The 19,779-nt window shown below is 49.3% G+C and overlaps 1 protein-coding gene across 6 annotated transcripts; it reads right to left on the minus strand.

The window, feature by feature from the left end:
* Positions 1-441: 441 nt before the first annotated feature.
* LOC6901031 (uncharacterized) lies at positions 442-13,885 on the minus strand. 6 transcript variants are annotated; one of them, XM_033383154.1, is made up of 9 exons: positions 13,121-13,260; positions 12,331-12,387; positions 7,907-7,971; positions 6,893-7,851; positions 6,742-6,831; positions 5,511-6,669; positions 3,951-5,367; positions 675-3,572; positions 442-618 (listed from the first exon to the last, which is right to left on the minus strand). In XM_033383154.1, the coding sequence occupies exons 3-8, from the start codon at positions 7,968-7,970 to the stop codon at positions 845-847; spliced, it is 6,417 nt and encodes a 2,138-aa protein (XP_033239045.1). In that variant the 5' UTR covers position 7,971; positions 12,331-12,387; positions 13,121-13,260; the 3' UTR covers positions 442-618; positions 675-844. The 6 variants fall into 6 exon arrangements, with proteins under 6 accessions (XP_033239045.1, XP_033239044.1, XP_033239041.1 ...); XM_033383153.1 differs by lacking the exon at positions 13,121-13,260 and adding an exon at positions 13,730-13,885 and having other exon boundaries at positions 675-5,367; positions 6,893-7,848; XM_033383150.1 differs by lacking the exon at positions 13,121-13,260 and adding an exon at positions 13,730-13,885 and having other exon boundaries at positions 675-5,367.
* Between the last annotated feature and the right edge of the window lie 5,894 nt (positions 13,886-19,779).

Genomic DNA, 19,779 nt, shown 5'->3' on the forward strand with positions numbered 1-19,779 from the left:
CCCGGTCCGCGGTGTGGAGCGGAGTTCCGCCAGAGAGGGTCCCGTGGACGCTTTAAAATGCAAGCAGCGTAAAAGATTAGCCCGATTAGTTCAGCTCGAGGGCATTCCCAGCCGAGCCGAGTCATTGCATCGGAAATTCCGTCCGCGAGTTCAAAGGGTTCAAAGTTTTCTTCCACACTTTTCCTGGCGAGGGTTCCACTTGAGAACTCCATGGCGTAAAAAGATATTTCCTTGTATGGGTGGTGAGGGGTGTCCCCACCCCACCAAACGTGAAACGTGTTCATCATCTCGTTTCGCTCCTTTCGTTCCGCATACGCATAGGATAATCATACGAAATAGTACAGAATCTGAGCCCGAGTAATGCGCGACTTGCAATTCCCGCTCTGTTATATGAATATGAAATGATTCACCATTAAGTGGAGAAGAAAAAGAGATGAATGGTTTGTTAGTGGCTATGTGTCTTGTGTTTATTCTAAAGGCTTGCAAATGTTTCGATACATTAATAGTATACACAAATTTAGATTCTTTTGAACAGTCTTGAGTGTCGATTGTGGATCAGGTCCCTGGTGCCAGTCTCAAAGGTTTGATCTAGCTGATCTCGCCTGTTTTTGCTCGCTGCTGAAATGTATTATCGGAGTTGGTTAAGAGTTAAACAAATGAGCTCAAGAACTTACCTATGGTGGATAGTGCACCAGATAAAAAGGCATATTGTGGTACGAGTCCAAATGGAGATAAAAAACTACAAACAAATTTTGAAAATAAACTTAAAAATATAGTAACCCGCTTTAGTAAGCTCGCTTTGTTGTTCAGTCTGTAGATGTTAGGTGTTTGTTTAGACGTGTCTTTACTGGGATGGGATATCTTTTTTAGCCGCGGAATCCTCTGTGGAGTCTTGAGTGCAGTTTTCAATTACTGCTTGATCCATGTTGGTATTTTCTACCGGTGGAGTAAAACTCTCGCTTGAGGATTCGTCAATACTGCTCCCATATTCTTCCGTCTTCGAAAGCATTCGAGTCAAGTCCAGAGCAATGTTGCTATCCTCTTCCTGCAACGCTAGACCCATCGGAATTGAGTTCTCCCTGGAGTGTTCATCAATATGGCTTTGCTCTGCTGACTCCTCACTGGCGGCTTGATCAATGCTGTAATGATCTCCCCCAATCATCTGTTCTGTTGGACTGTCAGTACTGATATCCACTGGGGATTCTGTTCTGGTATCGGTGGGCCCATGCCCAGTCGTCCCGCTACCAAAGGCGGGACTGAACGTGGATTCTGGGCTTATCATGGATCCGTTGAAGAGAGATGGGTTGTAAATGGTCCCGTCAACTGTGATTGCGGTGGCGATGGGTTCGTTAATATCAGTGCTGCACTCCTCTTCTTCCGTCGTCGAAGTCACTAATGTCAAGTCCTGATCAATTTTGCACCCCTCTTCTTCTGTCGTCGAAGGCACTAATGCTAAGTCCTGATCAGTGCTGCTCCCATCTTCTTCCATCGTCGAGGGCACTAATGCCAAGTTCTGATCAATACTGCTCCCATCTTCTTCCGTCGTCGAAGGCACTAATGCCAAGTCCTGATCAGTGCTGCTCCCATCTTCTTCTATCTTCGAAGGCACTAATGTCAAGACGTGATCAATTTTGCACCCCTCTTCTTCCGTCGTCGAAGGCACTAATGTCAAGACCTGCTCAATGCTTCTTCCATCTACTTCAATCGTCAAAGGCACTAATGTCAAGTCCTGAACAATGCTGCTTCCATCTTCTCCTGTCGTCGAAGGCATTAGAGTCAAGTCCTGATCAACGCTGCTACCATATACTTCAATCGTCGGAGGCACTAATGTCAAGTCCTGATCAATGCTGCTCCTATATTCTTCCGTCGTCGAAGGCATTATCGTTAAATCCGGAACAATGTTGCTATCCTTTTCCTGCAACGCCAGACCCATTGCAATTGAGTTCTCCCTGAAGTGTTCACCAATATGGCTGTGCTCTGCTGACTCCTTACTGGCACCATGATCACTGCTGTAATGATCTCCCCCAAGCGTCTGGTCTATTGGGCTGTCAGTAGTGTTGTTCACTGGGGATTCTGTGTTGGTATTGGTGGGCCTGTTGATATCCAGGTATTCTGTGCCGGTAATGGATCGTTCTTCCTCAGTCGTCCAGCTAGAAGAGATGGTTCTGGGCGAGGACTCTGTGCTTAAGATGATCTCGTCACTTGAGGATGGATCACTACCACTCTGCTCCTCTTCAAACACCGGCAGGAGCATTGGGTCAAGATGGGTAGAATTGACTGAAGATTCTGTTGCGGGGGCGATTGGTCCGTCGATATCTGGAATTACGATTGCTTCTCCTCCTTCGATGGATAACGTCTCGTTCAGATTGGGTATAATTTCTGGCATCAGGTCAGGAGGCGGCATACCTACGTCCATATCCAATGGCAATCCCAGACTCAAGCCAAAGGCCAAGTTTATGCTGAAATTTTCCCTCGAGGGAGGTTGCACAGTCCCGTTCAAATTCAAAATATTTAGGTTGTGCAAGTGCGCCATTTGGTAGAAGATCCGACGCATAGGCGACCGATCCGGACGAAATGGCATCCCCATTCCATTACGTGGTGGAATCAGAAACGGTAGTGGCATCTCGGCATCCATGAACACGTTGTTGTTTTCGCTACGATCCGTTTCAGGCCTTAACATGCCAATGGGCCTGGGAAGGGGCATGTGAGGCGGTACTGGTATTGAAATCGAAGGATTCGTAGAGATATCGGGTTGCACGGCATCGTTGCTTGCGCCACGATCATTATCCGGGATCGCCATGGCATTGTCCGTGGAACTAAGCATGGGAAGCGGAAGGCTTCTTGTGGCTTGCACGAAAATTTCTCTCTCGCCTGTACTATCGGACAGAACGATATGGGATTGAGGATGCGGAAGCGGAAGCGGAAGCGGGGTCATGGACGATTCATCTATCACCATGTCATTGGACTCCGGATTGGGCATCGGAGCCGGTATTGGCCTCGGTATCAGCAGACTACTCGGCTGCATGAAAACGGCGCTGAGATCAGTTTCAGAAATTTCCATTGGACGGGGCATAGGCATCAGAGTCGGCATCATATTATTTAATCGCATGACATTGGATTCAGCAGTTGGTGTTGGAAGCGGCATCCGCATCAAACGATTTATGGGACTGGTGTTTTGCGGGGCTCGCATGAACATGTTGGAATTGGAAGTTGTAATCGGCAAAAGCATCGAGGACGGCATCTGCATTGGATCCGAAGTATAATTAATGTTCGATCCTACATGTCGATTTTCATTCAGATTGCTGGTAATGTCATCGTTTGGATCGGGCAGGTAGTTCAAGTTTCGCAGATTGCTGAGTATGTTGATGCAGTCGCCTTCTGTGGTTGCAGTTGAGCTAATTCTGCGTGGATTAATGTCGTGTATGGGGAAATTGATGCCCCCAAAGCTGGGGCCGATGAACTCCTCGCTGCGATCCAAAGTAGGAGGAGAGGGCCAGGTTGGCGGGCGAGTCCCCATACTTTCTTCAGCTACAGAGTCCTGACCGCTCACTAGTCTTGGCGGAACAACGGACCCCGCCACCTGGGTCGGTGATGATTGCAGCTCATCAATGACGGTCGGCGGCATTGGATCCGAAATATAATTAATGTTCGATCCCACATGTCGATTTTCATTCTGATTGCTGGTAATGTTATCGTTTGGATCGGGCAGGTAGTTCAACTTTCGCAGATTGCTGAGTATGTTGATGCAGTCGCCTTCTGTGGTGGCAGTTGAGCTAATTCTGCGTGGATTAATGTCGTGTATGGGGAAATTGATGCCCCCAAAGCTGGGGCCGATGAACTCCTCGCTGCGATCCAAAGTAGGAGGAGAGGGCCAGGTTGGCGGGCGAGTCCCCATACTTTCTCCAGCTACAGAGTCCTGACCGATCACTAGTCTTGGCGGAACAACGGACCCCGCCACCTGGGTCGGTGATGATTGCGGCTCTTCAATGACGGTCGGCGGCACATTGGCGCAGAGCAGCATATTCCGATTCGATTGCTCCATCTGGGGAGAGTCGTGCCCTGTGTTGTTCGTCGGTACAGAGATCGGCTCAAGTGGTACGGGTACGTTCGCTCGGCTGGCAGGATTAGATTCTTCCGAGTTGTCGTCCCCACCGACGGTGTGTACGGCGTAGCCCATGAACCGTGTACCATCGAGACCCACGTTGGCAGGGGTATCTTCCTGGCTGCGAGACTTTCCTTCGGCCTGCGTCTGCTGGTCTGTTGGCTTATTGTTGTCGGAGGCGCAAACAGAACTCTTCTCATTGGTGTCTTTGCTCGGGCTCACGTTGTCGTCGATCTGGTGATTGGTATTACTGACTGGAATATGCTGGATTGTGATCACCCCACTGAAAGATCCTGGGCAGATCCCATCCGACCCTGCGCTTTCGCTAGCCCCGGCAGCGATTTCCACTATGGCGGTGCCATTAACTTGCTCTATGATCTCAACGTTGTCGGACATCCGTAGTTTAAGAATTACCTCGCCATCTAACATTGGTTCTACTCCCACTACGGTGTCTGAATCCGAATTCGCTTCGGAAGTCAAATCCGAGGTGGGGTCTTCTTCCACAGGTGGGTTAGGTGGCGTTTGGCAGCGTTGGCGATGGTGGTCGCGTTTCTTGTAGGTGGAATGTCCGCTGTATGATCCATGTCTGGTCGGTTCTCCATTGAAGGTGCCGTGGCCGTGGCAGTGGCCGTGTGGTTGCCCATGGCCGTGGAAGTGGAACTGACCGGTGCCGTGGCCGTGGCCGTGGCTGGCACGGTAACCAAAACGGTGACCACTAGCGTTCATCCCAGGATCTGGATAAAGAATCGGTCTGCCCATTGAAGGTGGAGCTCGAAATGGATGTGCACAGAATGAATGATGATTCATGGATGGTGGCTGCCAGTGAGGGTTCGGGTGATTCGGCTGCATATTAGGATCCATGTTCGGATATAAGTACGCGTTGTTGTTCATGTATGGATCATAGTAGGGATAGAGATATAAACTCGCGATGGAGTTCATTTGTGCATCCGGGTTTAATGGCATATGTGGCGGAGCCATGTGCGGGTACATATTTGCATGCGTTGACGGATGCATCTGTGGCGGCATTGGTCCATTCATCGGGGGAAGGAAATTCATTTGTTGATTCGTAAATGTCGGACCAGGCGGATACACATGCGGTGGCATTTGCTGTTGCTGATACATGTTCGCGTACGGATTCGAATTCAAACTCGAACTCGGATGCACGTTGATGTTGGGATATCCATATGGCGCTTGGGTAGCCGGCGCTTGCCCAAAAGGAGGATAGGGTGGAGGCATATGATGAGGTTGCGGAGGCGTGTCACAAGCTGCAGGCAGAAAGAGGTGCAACATGGCATATATTAGCATACATATATGAGATAATGTAGTTACTAAGTCTTATATATATATATATACACACGTACACATGCGCACGTGTGCGCATCAGGTTGAAATCTCCAAAGGTACTTACCATACGGCCATCCTGTTAGTGGTACGGGCCATGCACCAGCTCCAAGTCCTAGTCCTGCCGTAGGTACGACGCCTGCTGCAGGTCCATATCCTGCACCTGGTGCGAGTCCTGCCCCGGATGCCATATCTGCTCCAGGTCCGAGTCCAGCCCCAGTTCCAAGTCCTGCGCCAGTTCCAAACCCTGCGGCAGGTCCAAATCCTGCTCCAGGTACGACGCCTGCAGCAGATCCAAGTCCTGCAGCTGGTGCGAGTCCTGCCCCGGATGCCATATCTTCTCCAGGTCCGAATCCAGCCCCAGTTCCAAGTCCTGCGGCAGGTCCAAATCCTGCTCCAGGTTCGACGCCAGTTGCAGGTCCAAGTCCTGCACCTGGTGCGAGTCCTTCGCCGGCTGCCCTTTCTGCTCCAGGTCCGAATCCAGCCCCAGTTCCAAGTCCTGCGCCAGTTCCAAACCCTGCGGCAGGTCCAAATCCTGCTCCAGGTACGACGCCTGCAGCAGATCCAAGTCCTGCAGTTGGTGCGAGTCCTGCCCCGGATGCCATATCTGCTCCAGGTCCGAGTCCAGCCCCAGTTCCAAGTCCTGCGCCAGTTCCAAACCCTGCGGCAGGTCCAAATCCTGCTCCAGGTACGACGCCTGCAGCAGATCCAAGTCCTGCAGTTGGTGCGAGTCCTGCCCCGGATCCCATATCTGCTCCTGGTCCGAATCCATCCCCAGTTCCAAGTCCTGCGCCAGTTCCAAACCCTGCGGCAGGTCCAAATCCTGCTCCAGGTCCAAAAATATGATCAGGTCCGGGTCTTGAGCCAGGTCCGACTCCTGCGCCTGGTCCGAATCCTTCGCTATATCCAGGTCCGTATCCTGCGGTTTGTCCGTATCCTGCTGCAGGTGCGAATCCCGTGCCCGGTTCAAGCCCTGCCCCATCTCCAAGTTCAGCTCCAGGAGTTCCTGCTCCAGTTTCGGATGCAAAATTCAGGATCGGTTGTAGTGGCGATACATCACCCAATGGAGCGAGACGCGGCCCGTTCGGGGTCATTTCAAACAATGGCGGTCCCGTGAATGGACCAGCTTGGGGACGATCTAGCGGCGGGATCCCCGGAAAGCCCAATAGCATGCAGAGGCAATCGTACTCTGTCTGTGTGGTGGCGTCCTTCTTGCTGCAAAGAGCCTATGAGGGAGGAGGATTACTCTGATTAGATTGTCCTCCTCAAGAATCAATTGTCTACAGATTGATTCTTACTCTGATTAGGGCCAAGTCCTCGGGCGTCAGACTGTGTGGATGGCTGGAAGGCAGTTCAAGGCCGTCGCCCTCCCATGGTCGCTGAGCATGCTAAGAGAGGGGGTTGGCAATCGTTAAAGGTAATTATTCCCGTATGATGGTGGACACTTACGAACGGCAGGAACAGGCTGGGATGCAGTGGCCCACTGTTGAGGATGGTAGAGGTGTAGGCGGCGATCTGCTCGGGTGTCATCTGGCTGAAGCGGCCACCAAGCAATGGCTTCAACAAGTCGTTGGCGCGCACCATCAGATTCCGTAGCGTTCCTATGAACTCCTCCCGCCGTACGTCCCAATTGTCTAACTGCGCGACAAATTCCTCAAAGGGGGGATAGTTCGCCGTCGCCGTAGCCGTCGGCGGCGTTATCGAAGACTGCGGCCTCGCTGCTGGAATCCTTGGATCCACCCGAGCGGCGTTACTCGAGGACTCGTTTTGCCGGTTCCTAAGGAGCTTGGCGCAGTACTCTGCAGTGGGATCAGTACGGGGTACTGCGGATAAGGGGAACAGCCCGAGCGTTGAGTGATCGCCATCTGTAGAGTGTCGCGTGCGAGTAGGGGCCGGAGAAGCCTGCTCTGGACGGACTGGCGCCGATGGTTGGGCATTTGCCCTGCGCGGCGCTCTTTCCGGACTTAAGAGGTGGCGAGTAATCGGCAAGCAGGGATACGTAATTCTAATTGTTTGGGCCCGTGAATTGTGGCCCGATGGTTGGGCACGTGGGTTGTTATTGGTGTCATTTCGTACGCCTATCGACTGGGCACGTGGAAAGATGTTACTTTGACCACCGCTCGACTGGGGGACACGTGGAAAGTAGTTGTTCGGGCCTCCGCTCGACTGGAGGGATCGTGGACCATCGCCCGACAAGGCGGCGGAATTGAACAAGCTAGACATGCCGGTAGTCCGCTCCTGGTGGCGGTTCTGTGTACGTATAGCCGCATTCCTCCCGTTCTCCTGCGACTCCTCGTGGGCCAGCAGCTGGGCCGCGTATGAGCCGGCGGGATAGAACGACGGGGCGTAGGGCGACATCTGCCCACTGGACTCCGTCGCCCCGAGGAGTGATGGACGAGAGTCATCTGCTGGGTTTAGCATTAGATTATTAGAATGTATGGATCTGGACACGTGGATACTCACTTGTTGCTCCGGCGCCTGGGTTGGTTGACCAGTACGAAAAAGAATTGTCCACCGGCTGAGTCATGCTAAGGAATAAAGAGGATAGGGAATCTGAATGGTTTCATTACCCAACATCGGCTTGTGGCGTGGCTGAATGAAATACGCGTCTGCTCCTGTTTAAAGGAATTTACGCACAGCCTCAAACGTGCCTCGCATTAGAAATCGCCCTTTACGATACTCTACTTTGTAAGGCAATTCCACAAACACCCTGCCTCTCAAGAGGGGCACTGATGCTGTGAAACCATTTTTGCAATTATTTCAAATATTTTTCAGCACGGCTTGGAAACGGCGACGTGCCGACATCGAGATGAAGGCCAAAAAAGGAGCAAAGGCGGGAGTGGAGCGATGGCAAACCCTTTTGTTTTCCATCTTGCGCCAAAATATTTTTCTACATTTTATTTTGCGCATATTTTTTACTGCCTTGGCGCGAAATTAGCGTGAAGAAGCAACACAGAGCGGAGCAGAGTGGAGTGGAGCGGGGAAGGAAAAAAGGCAGCAAAGATAAACTTTAAATAAAACATGGCACACAAAGGGGTGCCGCCGTGCTGCGGGAGGTGTGAAGAGAGACCAAAGCGGAGGCAGACGCAGACACAGCCATAGAGACGGAGCAAACGGAGAACACGGGCAAACGTCGAACGGTGGCGGTGGCGATGGCGGCCGCCGGGACCGCAATTCAAATAAAATCCTTTAGGGCTTTTGACTTTTAACTCATCCGTTTAACGAGCGCTCATGTTCGTGAGGAGCGGAATATGCAATCCTGCTTGGGGGCTTGGGGAATGGGGCGGGTTCGAGGCCAGGACAGCACCCTTGACACCTACACACACACACGCACACATGCGAGACAGGAAAGAGAGCCCAGCACGTCGTCGTCCGTGCAATTGTGGAGCTGCAAAGGATAACAAAACGCGAAACAAGCAGAACCCGTGCAGAGTAGCCGGGGAAAAAGCGACTTGGCAAAGCTCTCGGGGGGGTGCCGCTGCTGACACATTTGAAAAGACTTTCACGGACAGCTAGGGCATGTGGCTGGCCGACTGCGACCGAAAATATCCAAGCCAAAACGATTTACAATTTTTATGAGCCCTTTGGCGGGGAATATCTGAATCTCCACTGTTGTGATTGTATTTGTCACTATCCCTGGTCCCGGGTATCCCATGCCCCATGCCGCATGCCCAACACAATAAGCCAAATCGATTGATGGCAATTGCCATCATCCAGGCCACTTTTTGAATTGAACAATTGGCACTGGGAGCCATTGTCGGAATCGGAATCAAAATCAGAATCGGCAGGGCAGCAGCAGACTCATAAACATGAGTCGCGGATGAGGATGCGGATGCGGACCCGTGAGAAAAGGATGCGCAGAGGCGTCGCAGGCACCACTTAAATATGCAATCAGCTCCCCACCACCTTCTTGTTCTCCTTCTCCGAGATGGGAGTGGCTCTCCCAGCCAGTTATTTCGACATTTATTAACTGGCAAATACACTTGTCAGGGCAGACGCCTCAGAAAGTATGCTTCGTTTAATAAATGGAGCGTTTTACGCAATTTATGCGCCTGATTTGACATTAATGTGGCCTGAACAGAGACCCGCCCACGCCTCACACCCACACATGCATAAATAACTGCGCCCACATGTATGTTTATTTACATGAGCCCCTCCTCTGGCCTCTTGCCTCATGCCACAGCCCTGCCATGCCTTTCGACGTCTCCAGCCGTGGGGCATCTTCATCTTCTTTTCAGCTTCGTTTTTATTTATGACAACATCTGTCCCGGTAACTTCCTCTCTTGCCACAATGTGTGTGTCTGACTGTGTGTGTGTGTTGGGGCGTTAACGTACATGCCGCGCACACATCATTAATCATTTTAACAGCCCGCACATTCTAGCAACTCCTTTCCACGTGTGTCTGTCCGTCTGTCTAACTGTCTATCCGGAAAGTGTTTGTCTAGTTACCGAGCTCGTGCCGAACGCGACTTAGCGCTCTCTTTATGTCCATAAACTTTGACTATTAAAGTTCGAAAAAGTGATCAGAGCCAGCCAGGTGGATGAAGGTGCTCCCGCTCTCCCTCGATTCCAACTGCATGATGTCCCGATCTCTTGATGCTCTCTCTTTTCACACGTAGTTTCTGATTTAAAGCTGGTACCACTCAGCCTCTGAGCCGCCTCGCAGTTAACGCTGTGCCCCCACCAGCTGGCTGGGGCTTCCACAAGGCAATCCCCAGTTGCCAATCAAAGTCAAAGAGTTGAAAACTCTCAGACGCAGCAATAATTCACGTATGCTGGCTAATAAATTAGAGAGAATGCTGCCCGAGCGCATCAAAGGATAACTTTTGGTAACCCCCAGTGCCCGCCGCCCCCATCGTAACACCACCTTTTCGCCATTTCCATTCCTGCCTCACACTTCATACACACACATTCGGAAAGACATTAACCTGGCGAATAATCAGCCGTAAATATTTTATACGTGGAGCAAGCAACACAGCTTTGTGAAGCATCCCATTCCCCGCTGGATGGGACACCGATGCGTGGCATGCCTCTGTTGTGCGCCACAGAAATTTCTAGGCCCATAGAGCTCTCCACCTCCTCAGCCATACACATAGATGTATGGATGGATAAATGAGCAGCGCAGCGCCTTTGAGCGGCTTTGCTGGTCACTCTCTTCCGAGAAGATGAACATGATGTGCGGCGGGGAGGACTATGGCGATGGCGATGCGGCTTACGATAAGAAACCAACAAATAGAAATGAATGTCAATGGCTAATCAAAATAAATGCCTGAGGCGGCTCCCAGGGGGTGCGGCAGACGAGAGAGAGAAAGAAAGGGAGTGGAGGAATGTGACAAATGCTGAGCTTAGCAAAGAAAGGACTCAAGGATGGGAGCTCGGAGTCTGTGTCCGCGGCAGTGCTACAGAGGACATTTCGAAAAGCGGACAAGTTAAAGTTGGATCTCATCCTTAGAATACCTCTACATTCCATTCCACTCCTTTTTGCCCTCCGCTTGCCCTAGAGGGGTGATGGTCCGGTCCATAAATTCATTTTGCTTCGCTGCACATGCAAATGTCCAACTTTCCAAATGTCCGAGCGTCCTAATGAGCGGAGAGCGAGGACTGGGGTCTCAGCTCTCGGCTCTTGGCAAAAACACAGCACACAATGAGTCCTTAAAGATTAATTAATCTTTTGGTGCCACATGCGGCCGCCGTCGAGGTCGAGTCGGGGATAACGCTGGAGCTGTTGGCTGATGCCACAAACAACCGTTACACAGGACGTGCGTACGTGTGCGTGAGCGTGTGTGTCGACTGACCATTGTCCTGCATCCTTTGGCTTTGGCTTTGCCTCTGGTTTCTGTTTTAAGCTAATGACACAAAACGCCAAAAAGGATGCGAGTCGGCCGCAGGGAGCGGACTGGGCAGGAGGGGTTAATTTTGCAGCCCGGGCCTCGTCCTGGCTGGGCTTATCTTCTGCTTTTGAAGAAATAATTAATGACCTCGTTTTTGCCACTGTGCCACACGGGGCAGACAGGGCCAACAGCTCCAGCAGGGCAGGCAGGACTGGCGAGCAGCACTTGGCCACAGTGGCAGGCCATTAAAAATCGTTTATTTCGATTTGATTTAATCCAAAATAGATTGCTCTGTCCTGGCCTGTCCCATCCCCATCCTCTCCACTCCGGACGGATGGTGCGGTCAATTTATGCACTCAATTTGCAGCGGGGGCAAGGATGCACAGCAGCATGAGCTGGAGCAGGCTCTGGGGCTGGCGCATTTATAAATTTCATTGGTTAATCCTTATTTTCGCATTAAGCGCGAGTCTCCACTCGACACAGGACTCAGGCTACAGGCACACACAGGAGGCAGGACACAGGAGTGCTGGCGACCGCGACCGCGTCAGCCGCCGCTATGCAAATGTTACATTGTCCTGTTGCACCACCAACCTCATCCTCATCCGCAACCATCCCAAACCCATCCCATACCATCCCCCGGTGGCAATTAAACTAATCGCACGCAGGGTTTAAAACGCGATTTGTGGCGTCGATTGCCAATTGCGGGATCGCAGGAGGAGAAGGAGCCAGGGGGATCGGGTGGATTGCCCTTTTGGCGATTTTGCGATTTGCCGCAAAATTTATTTAACCGACAAGCAAAAATCCCCCAATCCCCGCCGAATCCCCTATCCCTTATCCTGATCCGCTGGCATGCTCTCTTAATGTCATTTAAACTGTTTGGATTTGCCGCCGTTTCTGTTCTGTTTAGCGGTTTTTGCGGCCACCACTTTGGGAAGCTGCTGCCTAATGCAAATGTTTAGTTACGGTTACGCGTGGACAGACAGACGGAGACACAGCGGCAGAGAGAAAGAGCCGTCAAAGAGTGCAATATTGAGGACTAACGACGGGGAGACTCACCTGGAAAAAGTGCTTGAATCTGATCAGTGTTCCGTTGTTTCGTCGTTTAATTTCCTCCTGAAAACAAAATTCAGATGCGACAATTAGTTGAAACTGAGTCTAAATTATCAAAGATGTGACATTCAACTTTCAATGCACAATTTCTTCAAGGCCTACTACAGGGCAGTATTTTATCCCGATATTTCAAAAAACATTGTAGGCACTGACACACTTTTCATGCAAAACTATTTTCTTCGTCTGCAAAGAAAACCACTTGCACACACTCACACATACATATACAAAGACGCACGCTACGTGGTTTTCATTCACACTCGAGCGCTGAGCGAACCTCGCCTAGTCGGACCCTACTCGCCTCTCCGTTAATTCTGGAAATACACACACCAAGACGCTTCGAATTTTGTATACAAAATTCGCTTTTTATAGACACATGCACGTACTCTTATTCGCATATGTACACACACTCTTGTACGCTTGCCAGCACGCGGTCACATGCATTGAACATACAAGCTCACTTGCACACATACGCCTGCACCGAAACACGCAAGACTTTTGTGTGTAAAAAGCTGTAAGCAATTGCCGTTCCCTTCCGCTTCGCTCGTTTTCAACGCGATCCCTGGGCATTAAGGGGCACACGGCACGAAACGCCTTTTTCTTTGTCGGAAGACAGACGGACATTTCTACGAATCGCAAAGAGATTTTGCAGGTTAAAATCTCCACTTATTCACACACATCCGTACACACAACATAGAGAACCACGAGCAAAAAAAAGAGAAGAAAACAAAAAACTCACTCGCTTCTTCCAGGGCTGTTTTTTTTACAAAATAAGATTCACAAATTTACGTTTTTGTTCTTTGCACACCGAAACTCGAAAACTGAATGACTGAAAAAACAAACTGCTGAAAGAAGTAAAGTTTCGGCATTAGGCAAAGCCTACTACTACTAATCTAATCTCAAGGCCGGTGCAATTCACAGTGCTGCCAGATATTTTAGTTTGTATCAGATTAGTGGTACTCATGTATACTGTGAGAAAATATAAGATGTGATTGATTTACTAGTCACAGCTTTAAAAATCAAAAACAAAATAGGTAAAACTTAATTAAACAACGCATTAAACAACGCGCCTCAAGGGATATGGGTAACTTGTGAACTGTCTTTAAGCTTCTTCTGTCTTTTCAAGCTTCTGAACTGAACTGCTTTCACTATTTTAAGAATATGTGATTCATTCACTTGCAATAGCTTCACTGATCTGAAACTACGCATTTCGAATTGTACAAAATGTTGTTTCACTGTTTCAATTTTCTATGTCGGTATATCCCGAATGCCTTTGGTCACTGACCATCCAGTATACTGTATCTCACAACGCTGCCGCTCGTTTTCTTAGAAAATACTCGTGACTTACCAGCAAACAATATTTGTGATTCTTTAAATATCCATTCAATGGTGCATTCTGTGCGTATTCGCTTATTCCTATATTAAATTATTGTCCAAAAAATATAATAAATCGATTTACACACATGTGTAGATATAGCTGCTTGTAATAAAGTGAAATAATTCCGATGTCTATATGACAATAGTCAACAACAGTTTGAAATTATTATCAAAGCTTTGTACAATTGTAAAGGAAAACTCAGGGCAAGCCACAAAGGAATGAAATCTTGTTCATGTTGATTAATGATATCAACGCGGTAGCACGGGAGTGGGACTGTGGTTAGGAGTGGCAATGGGAGTGGGAGTCCTCTCCAGTCAATGGCCAATTCCCTGGATGCTCTTTAGCCCAAGTCAAAAGGGAAGAATGGCTGCGAGTGGGTGGAGAATCCGTCAAGAATGCGTCAATTTAATTGCGCACGTGACGCTCGCGGGTCATGAATGGCAACAAGGACAAGAGCCACTGCGGGGTGGTGGTGGTTCGGCTATGGGTATCGGTGTTGCTTCAAGGCCTGCCACGTGACGACATCAGAGAAACTGTCCTGTTCTGTCCTGTCCTGTCCCGTTCTGTCGCAGATCCCTAGGATCAGCTGCGGATGAGCAGGGGGGCTATTGTAGTTTGTGGCTAATAACGGCCAAGACTCTCTGTTCTTTGGGCCAGATTTGATTTTTCGCAAATTTCATTAAACAAGATAAATGGTCGGCGATTAACTAGCAGAGAGCAGGCTGTCTCCCCCTGTCCACTCTTTTCCACTCCACCGTTTGCGGTATTTATGCAAAAATTCGATATGGATGCCAAAAGTGCGAGCGGAAACGGAAATCGCACGCACTTTCGTTTGAATACATTTGCTCTCGACCTGGGCCCCGCCCCAGTAAAAGGTTTCGGGTAGAAGAGTGTTTGCAGTTCGTTCTGCATCCCCTTTCCCTACCCCTGCCACTGCCACTGCCACTGCTCATTGTTGTGCTCCCTGTGACATGATAAATTGCATGAAATTATTTCTCAACTGCTGCTGGCAACCTCAACTTCAGCCGCGTACTCCTGCTGGGTGGAGAGAGGGAGGTGGTTGCTCTGCTGTACTCTGTTCGGGGTCGGGGCTAGGGTTGGGGTGGAACCGTGCACGAAATATAGCATTTTATATCGCGGCGATATCTGTGGTATCTGTGAAATGGCATACTTAAAAGTTAATTGTAGCCGAGCGCAAACTTTTGTCGGCAGCGTCGGCGGCTCGCGGGGAACGAATTTGAAATTTATTCAAATTTCGTACAAGCTGCGACATGTTGTAATTCTCTTAGCGGTTTTTGTTCCTTGTCGCTTCGCTGTCTGTCTGTTGTCATTTGTGCTTATCAAGCCCCATTTAGTTGCTGTTGCTGATGTTGTTGTTGTTGTTGTTGTTGCTTTTGCTGCTGCTGTTTGCTTGCCAATTTCTGTGACTTGAAGATTTATCACAGCGAAAGTCAAACGTGATGGATGCGGATGCCACGGCGGATGTGGATGTGGCTGCGGCTGCGGATGCGGAAGCGAATAGGAATGCGGTGGCAAAACCCGAAACGCGAATTGCAACAGCTGCTAGCGGAATCTCCATCCTCATCCCCATCAGCATCCCCACGCTCCGATTCGAGTCGAGTCCCCGACTGGGCCTGCCAAATTGGTCATTAAGTGACACGCAGACAGGCCAATCCTCCACCCTGCGGTGCTGTGGGGCACGGCAGTAGGATGGCTGGGGCACGACACTTGCATTCAGAGACATTTTAATTTTGTCTGTCAGCGGCAGACGACAAACGAGAGCCGGAACCGCAGAGAGTGCAGCGCGGAGGAACATCAGGAGCAGCAGTCAAAATGCAGTCCGCAGCGCTGGCAGACCAAACTGATTTGCCAAAAACGACACCTGCCCTGGACCGACCCGATCCGACCCGACCCTGGCACCCGGTATCCAGTTACCCATCACCCCTCTGCGCTCTGATTTCTACTGCCACAGCCAGTGCGTGGTCGTGACAGGACATGTTGTTGATTTCTAATTTCACGCTGCGTCGTGTGAAAATCAACACCGTTACATTACCTCCACCGTCGACTGTCCACCGTAGAGGAAAGGGTGAATAGGAAATAGGGAAACGGGAGTGGAGTGGAGAGGAGAGGAGAGGAGCGGAGCCAAGGGTCGACAAATGGAAAATGCAGCCCGCAGAAAAACGCAGCTAATGAAGCTTAAGCGCTCGGCTTAGCGAGAAGCCTCCCTTTCTCTCCCTCTCCCTCAATTTGGTGTGGCCCCGGATAAGGGAAATGGATTCTCGTCGAGTGCAGCGAAATGGGGACCCCATCAGGGAAGCGCATCTGCTGGATACATCATTCCCCCGCTTAACCCTAAACGCTAAACTGGAATGGAATCCACACCCACTCTTACGTCTGGCCGCAATCAATCTGATCCCATCTATCGTCGCCCTGCCGCAAACTACCGTTATGTGGCATACCATTCCCCCCAAAAACTAAAATGGAGAAGGCGGTGACCCAAGCAGGTGGCGAAATTAGCGCGATTTCCGCCGCAAACACACAAGAAATACACATTAAATGGGATCTGCTTCTAAGGGACATGGCATGGCAGGGACCGAGAGCAAACTATGTATATTCCAGAAAGGAAACCGACATGCGAAGAACAATGGGACCAGGCTCAACTGGCGACCAACTTGGTAAATCACCGAAATCCGCATCTTTAGCATCTTAACGGCCAATTTAGCAGGACGGAACAGGAGGACCAGGAGGACCAGGAGGGCCAGGGGGAGAACAAGGCCAGAAAGAAAGAAACAACGAAACAACCGAAATTAGACAAAGACAGAGAAGAAAATAATAAAAGATAATAAAACAAACGTAAAGTCTGTGAAAAAGGCAAGGACTCCACGGAAAGACGGGGAGGGAAGAGCGGAAAGGATGGAGCAGCTTGGCCTTGGAACTTCTTGGCAGAATAAAAACACTTTTGGGAACAATAGACAAGCGATATGACACTCACCACCCTACTGCCCTGCTGGAGCAGGGAGAAAACTTTTTCCCTGCCGCCTCCCAGGAGGAGCAGGAGCAGGAGGAGGGTGTGGCTGAGTAGCTGGCGGCGGGCGTTTGTCATTTTTTTGCAATTTAGCCAGCCCCTTGAGCTGTGGGTCCTCTTTCATCCTCCCATCCACCATCACCCGCTTCATTATCTTTCCAGGGAAGATATCCCCCACGGCAGGACTGAGTTTTTGTTTAATTTTGCGTGCCGCAACGTGCAATTAAACAAAGGATACGTCAGAGGTACACAAAAGGAGGCAGCAAGAACACAGGTAGGCCGCCAGGTCAGGGAAAATGCTCAAGAGATTCCTGTTGGCGACCACGTGGCGCCATCTGATGGTCACGCTGTTAATGTCAATTGGATGACGCTGCTGATGGCTGCTCAGAACGAATCGGCCATGTGTAGAGACTAACTCCAATGGGATCAGACTCTTCTTCCGGCGCACAGGTATGACCAGCAAGAGATGGTGCCCCACATAGCGGTTAAATACGCCCAGCAGCTGGAATTCACCTATGATATGGATCCATAAAAGAACAATCACAGGTGATGATTTCTTTGTTTTCCGTCTTTTTTTAATATTATGGTATAGTACTATCACTTTATTATCATATACAACAGTATTAAATGGAAAATATCAATATTAAGCTAATTAATAATATTAATACATATTAATAATATATAGTATACATATAATATAATATGAATATGTAATTCTAGCGGATTTTTGTTGCACTATAAAAGTGTGGCTCCAGAGTTCTTAATAACACCAACAGATGGCGCATTTTGGTATATTTGACGGTAGGGTCGAATGAGGGTCGAGGGTATGTTTTATTTTTATTTTGTGAGTATATTCTAGTATTTAAACAAACGTACGCATCCCCTTCAGGTGTTTCTGTTCAAAATTACATCCAATATGTAGTTAATATGTAGCAAATGTGTAGTTATCATGTAAATCAACACGTTCGCTTGGCCTTTTTTTATTTGAATATTTAAAAGTACCCAATCCCATTGAAACAATTATTTGTCCCGACGGAAAACGGAAGCATAGTATAGCCTGGTACCTGTTCGTCCATTTTGAAGTCTGGTTTCATTTTCAGTTTTCCTTCGGAAGTTATATGTATGTATGTATATCTCTGCCGAACAGCGGCCGATCTCTACGTGGCAAGGATAACCTTGTACGTGTCGTCGAAGTCGGCAAGATCTCCCCCATCGTTTGCTCTCACTTTGACTTCAGGTAGATTAAAGATACTGCCCGAGATATAGCGCCCCACACTTTTTGCATTGAAAGTCTTTGCATGTCTTTTCCTGACCTGAAAAGTCATGGTGTAGTATGCGAGATCGACAGACTGGTTCCTCGCGATCTTGAAATAGTAGATCCTTCCTGAGATATAGCACCTTAAAGTTTTTCCTGTACAAAAACTAAAATGCTCGTAATTCTATGTCTCGGCTGAACAGCTGTTGATCTGGGCATGGTATATCTTTTCGAGACCGATAGAGCAGTCGATTGGCACCGTTGGGATGTCATTGGAAGGATAAGAAACAGAGGATAAGAAAGAGATGACTTTTTGGAAGCCGAGTACCGGCGATATCTGAAGCTGCTAGCTGGACAAACAATTTTTGGCCCAACGCACATCAACGGCAGAATGGAACGAAAGCGTATCCATTCAAATAGGTTTATTACATACCATAATCAATCTAAAATAAGGTGAATACTCCTTCATAGTCTTAGGCTTTAAAGTGTGACATATTCTTTTCAAGATTTTTTTTTTTCGGACAGGAGTCCTTCTCGTGGGAAGTCCCAAGTTCTCAAGTTCCCAAGTTCTCTACTTTATTGAAGGCTTTCCAATTAACCATGGCGGTAGTAGCCGAATGAGGGGTGCAGCCGGGAAACTCATATCCATTCGCTTTTCCGGAATACGCAATCGAAGGTTTTCCCCATAAATTGCTTCCATTACCGCCCCATTACCGCTCCGTAATGGTGCTGGGCGATCGTTTTGCAATTTTTCGTTTCGCATTTCCGCTGTGCATTTGACGTGCTGTTGCTTCTGCTGCTTGTTGCTTGTTGCCTGTTGCCAGCTCGGCAACGTTTCTCGGCCAACGGCCAACGGAAGCGGGCCAAAAAGCGGACAATCACAAAGTCCAAATTCGCATCCAAAGCGTATCAAATGCCAGGTTGGCCAGATTTGGACAGGTTGCCCAATGGCTAAGTGCCAGAAATCCAAAAACGAGCGACGTGTGCATTCCAATGTCCAGCACTTTGCCTACGCCGAATACGCCGCCAACGCTGGGGCGCTGTTCCTCCTCCACCCTTGATCCCTGAGTACGGCCCACAGAGCACGGCCTTGCGAGTACCCCTTCCAGTACTATACATTCAACTTTCGGTATAATCGGTATTCGGCATTCACCATTCAGCATTTTCCATCCTCCATTCAATTGCTGTGGCGCTATTTTTGATTCATTGAGCAATTGGAATCACGTCCTCACAAAAAAAAGAGAAGAGCCGCATTCAGGCGGCGAAAATATATACTCGTTTTCGACACCAATCCCCACACCTAATGGATATGGGATATGGAATTATGGATTAATAGATTTATGGACAGCTGCCTGTGGTGGTGGTGCCCCCACTACCGCAGATGCCTCTTAGCGCTAATGCTCACTTCCTTCCGCTTTCGTTCTTTACGACTTATCAGTTTGAAGTGCGTCTTCATCTGCATCTGCATCTGCCTCTGCCTCTGCATCGAGCAGCTGTGACAATGCAGTCACCGCAGCACGCTGCATGTTAAAAATACATACCCCAAATGAGTGTGGCATGTGCCACAGCACTCAGCCAGCGGAGAGCTGTTGAAATCCGACCTGAAGGCGCCTCTGAGAGTGGAAGATACAGATTACAGATTAAATTCCAGATCATGGCGGATTATTTGGAATGGAATGGGTTTCGGGTAGCACCCACTCCTACACCCTATCCCTATCCTTCAGTTATACAGCAAGGAAT

This window comes from Drosophila pseudoobscura, chromosome X, assembly GCF_009870125.1.
Source record: "Drosophila pseudoobscura strain MV-25-SWS-2005 chromosome X, UCI_Dpse_MV25, whole genome shotgun sequence".
Classification (NCBI taxonomy): Eukaryota; Metazoa; Arthropoda; class Insecta; order Diptera; family Drosophilidae; genus Drosophila; species Drosophila pseudoobscura.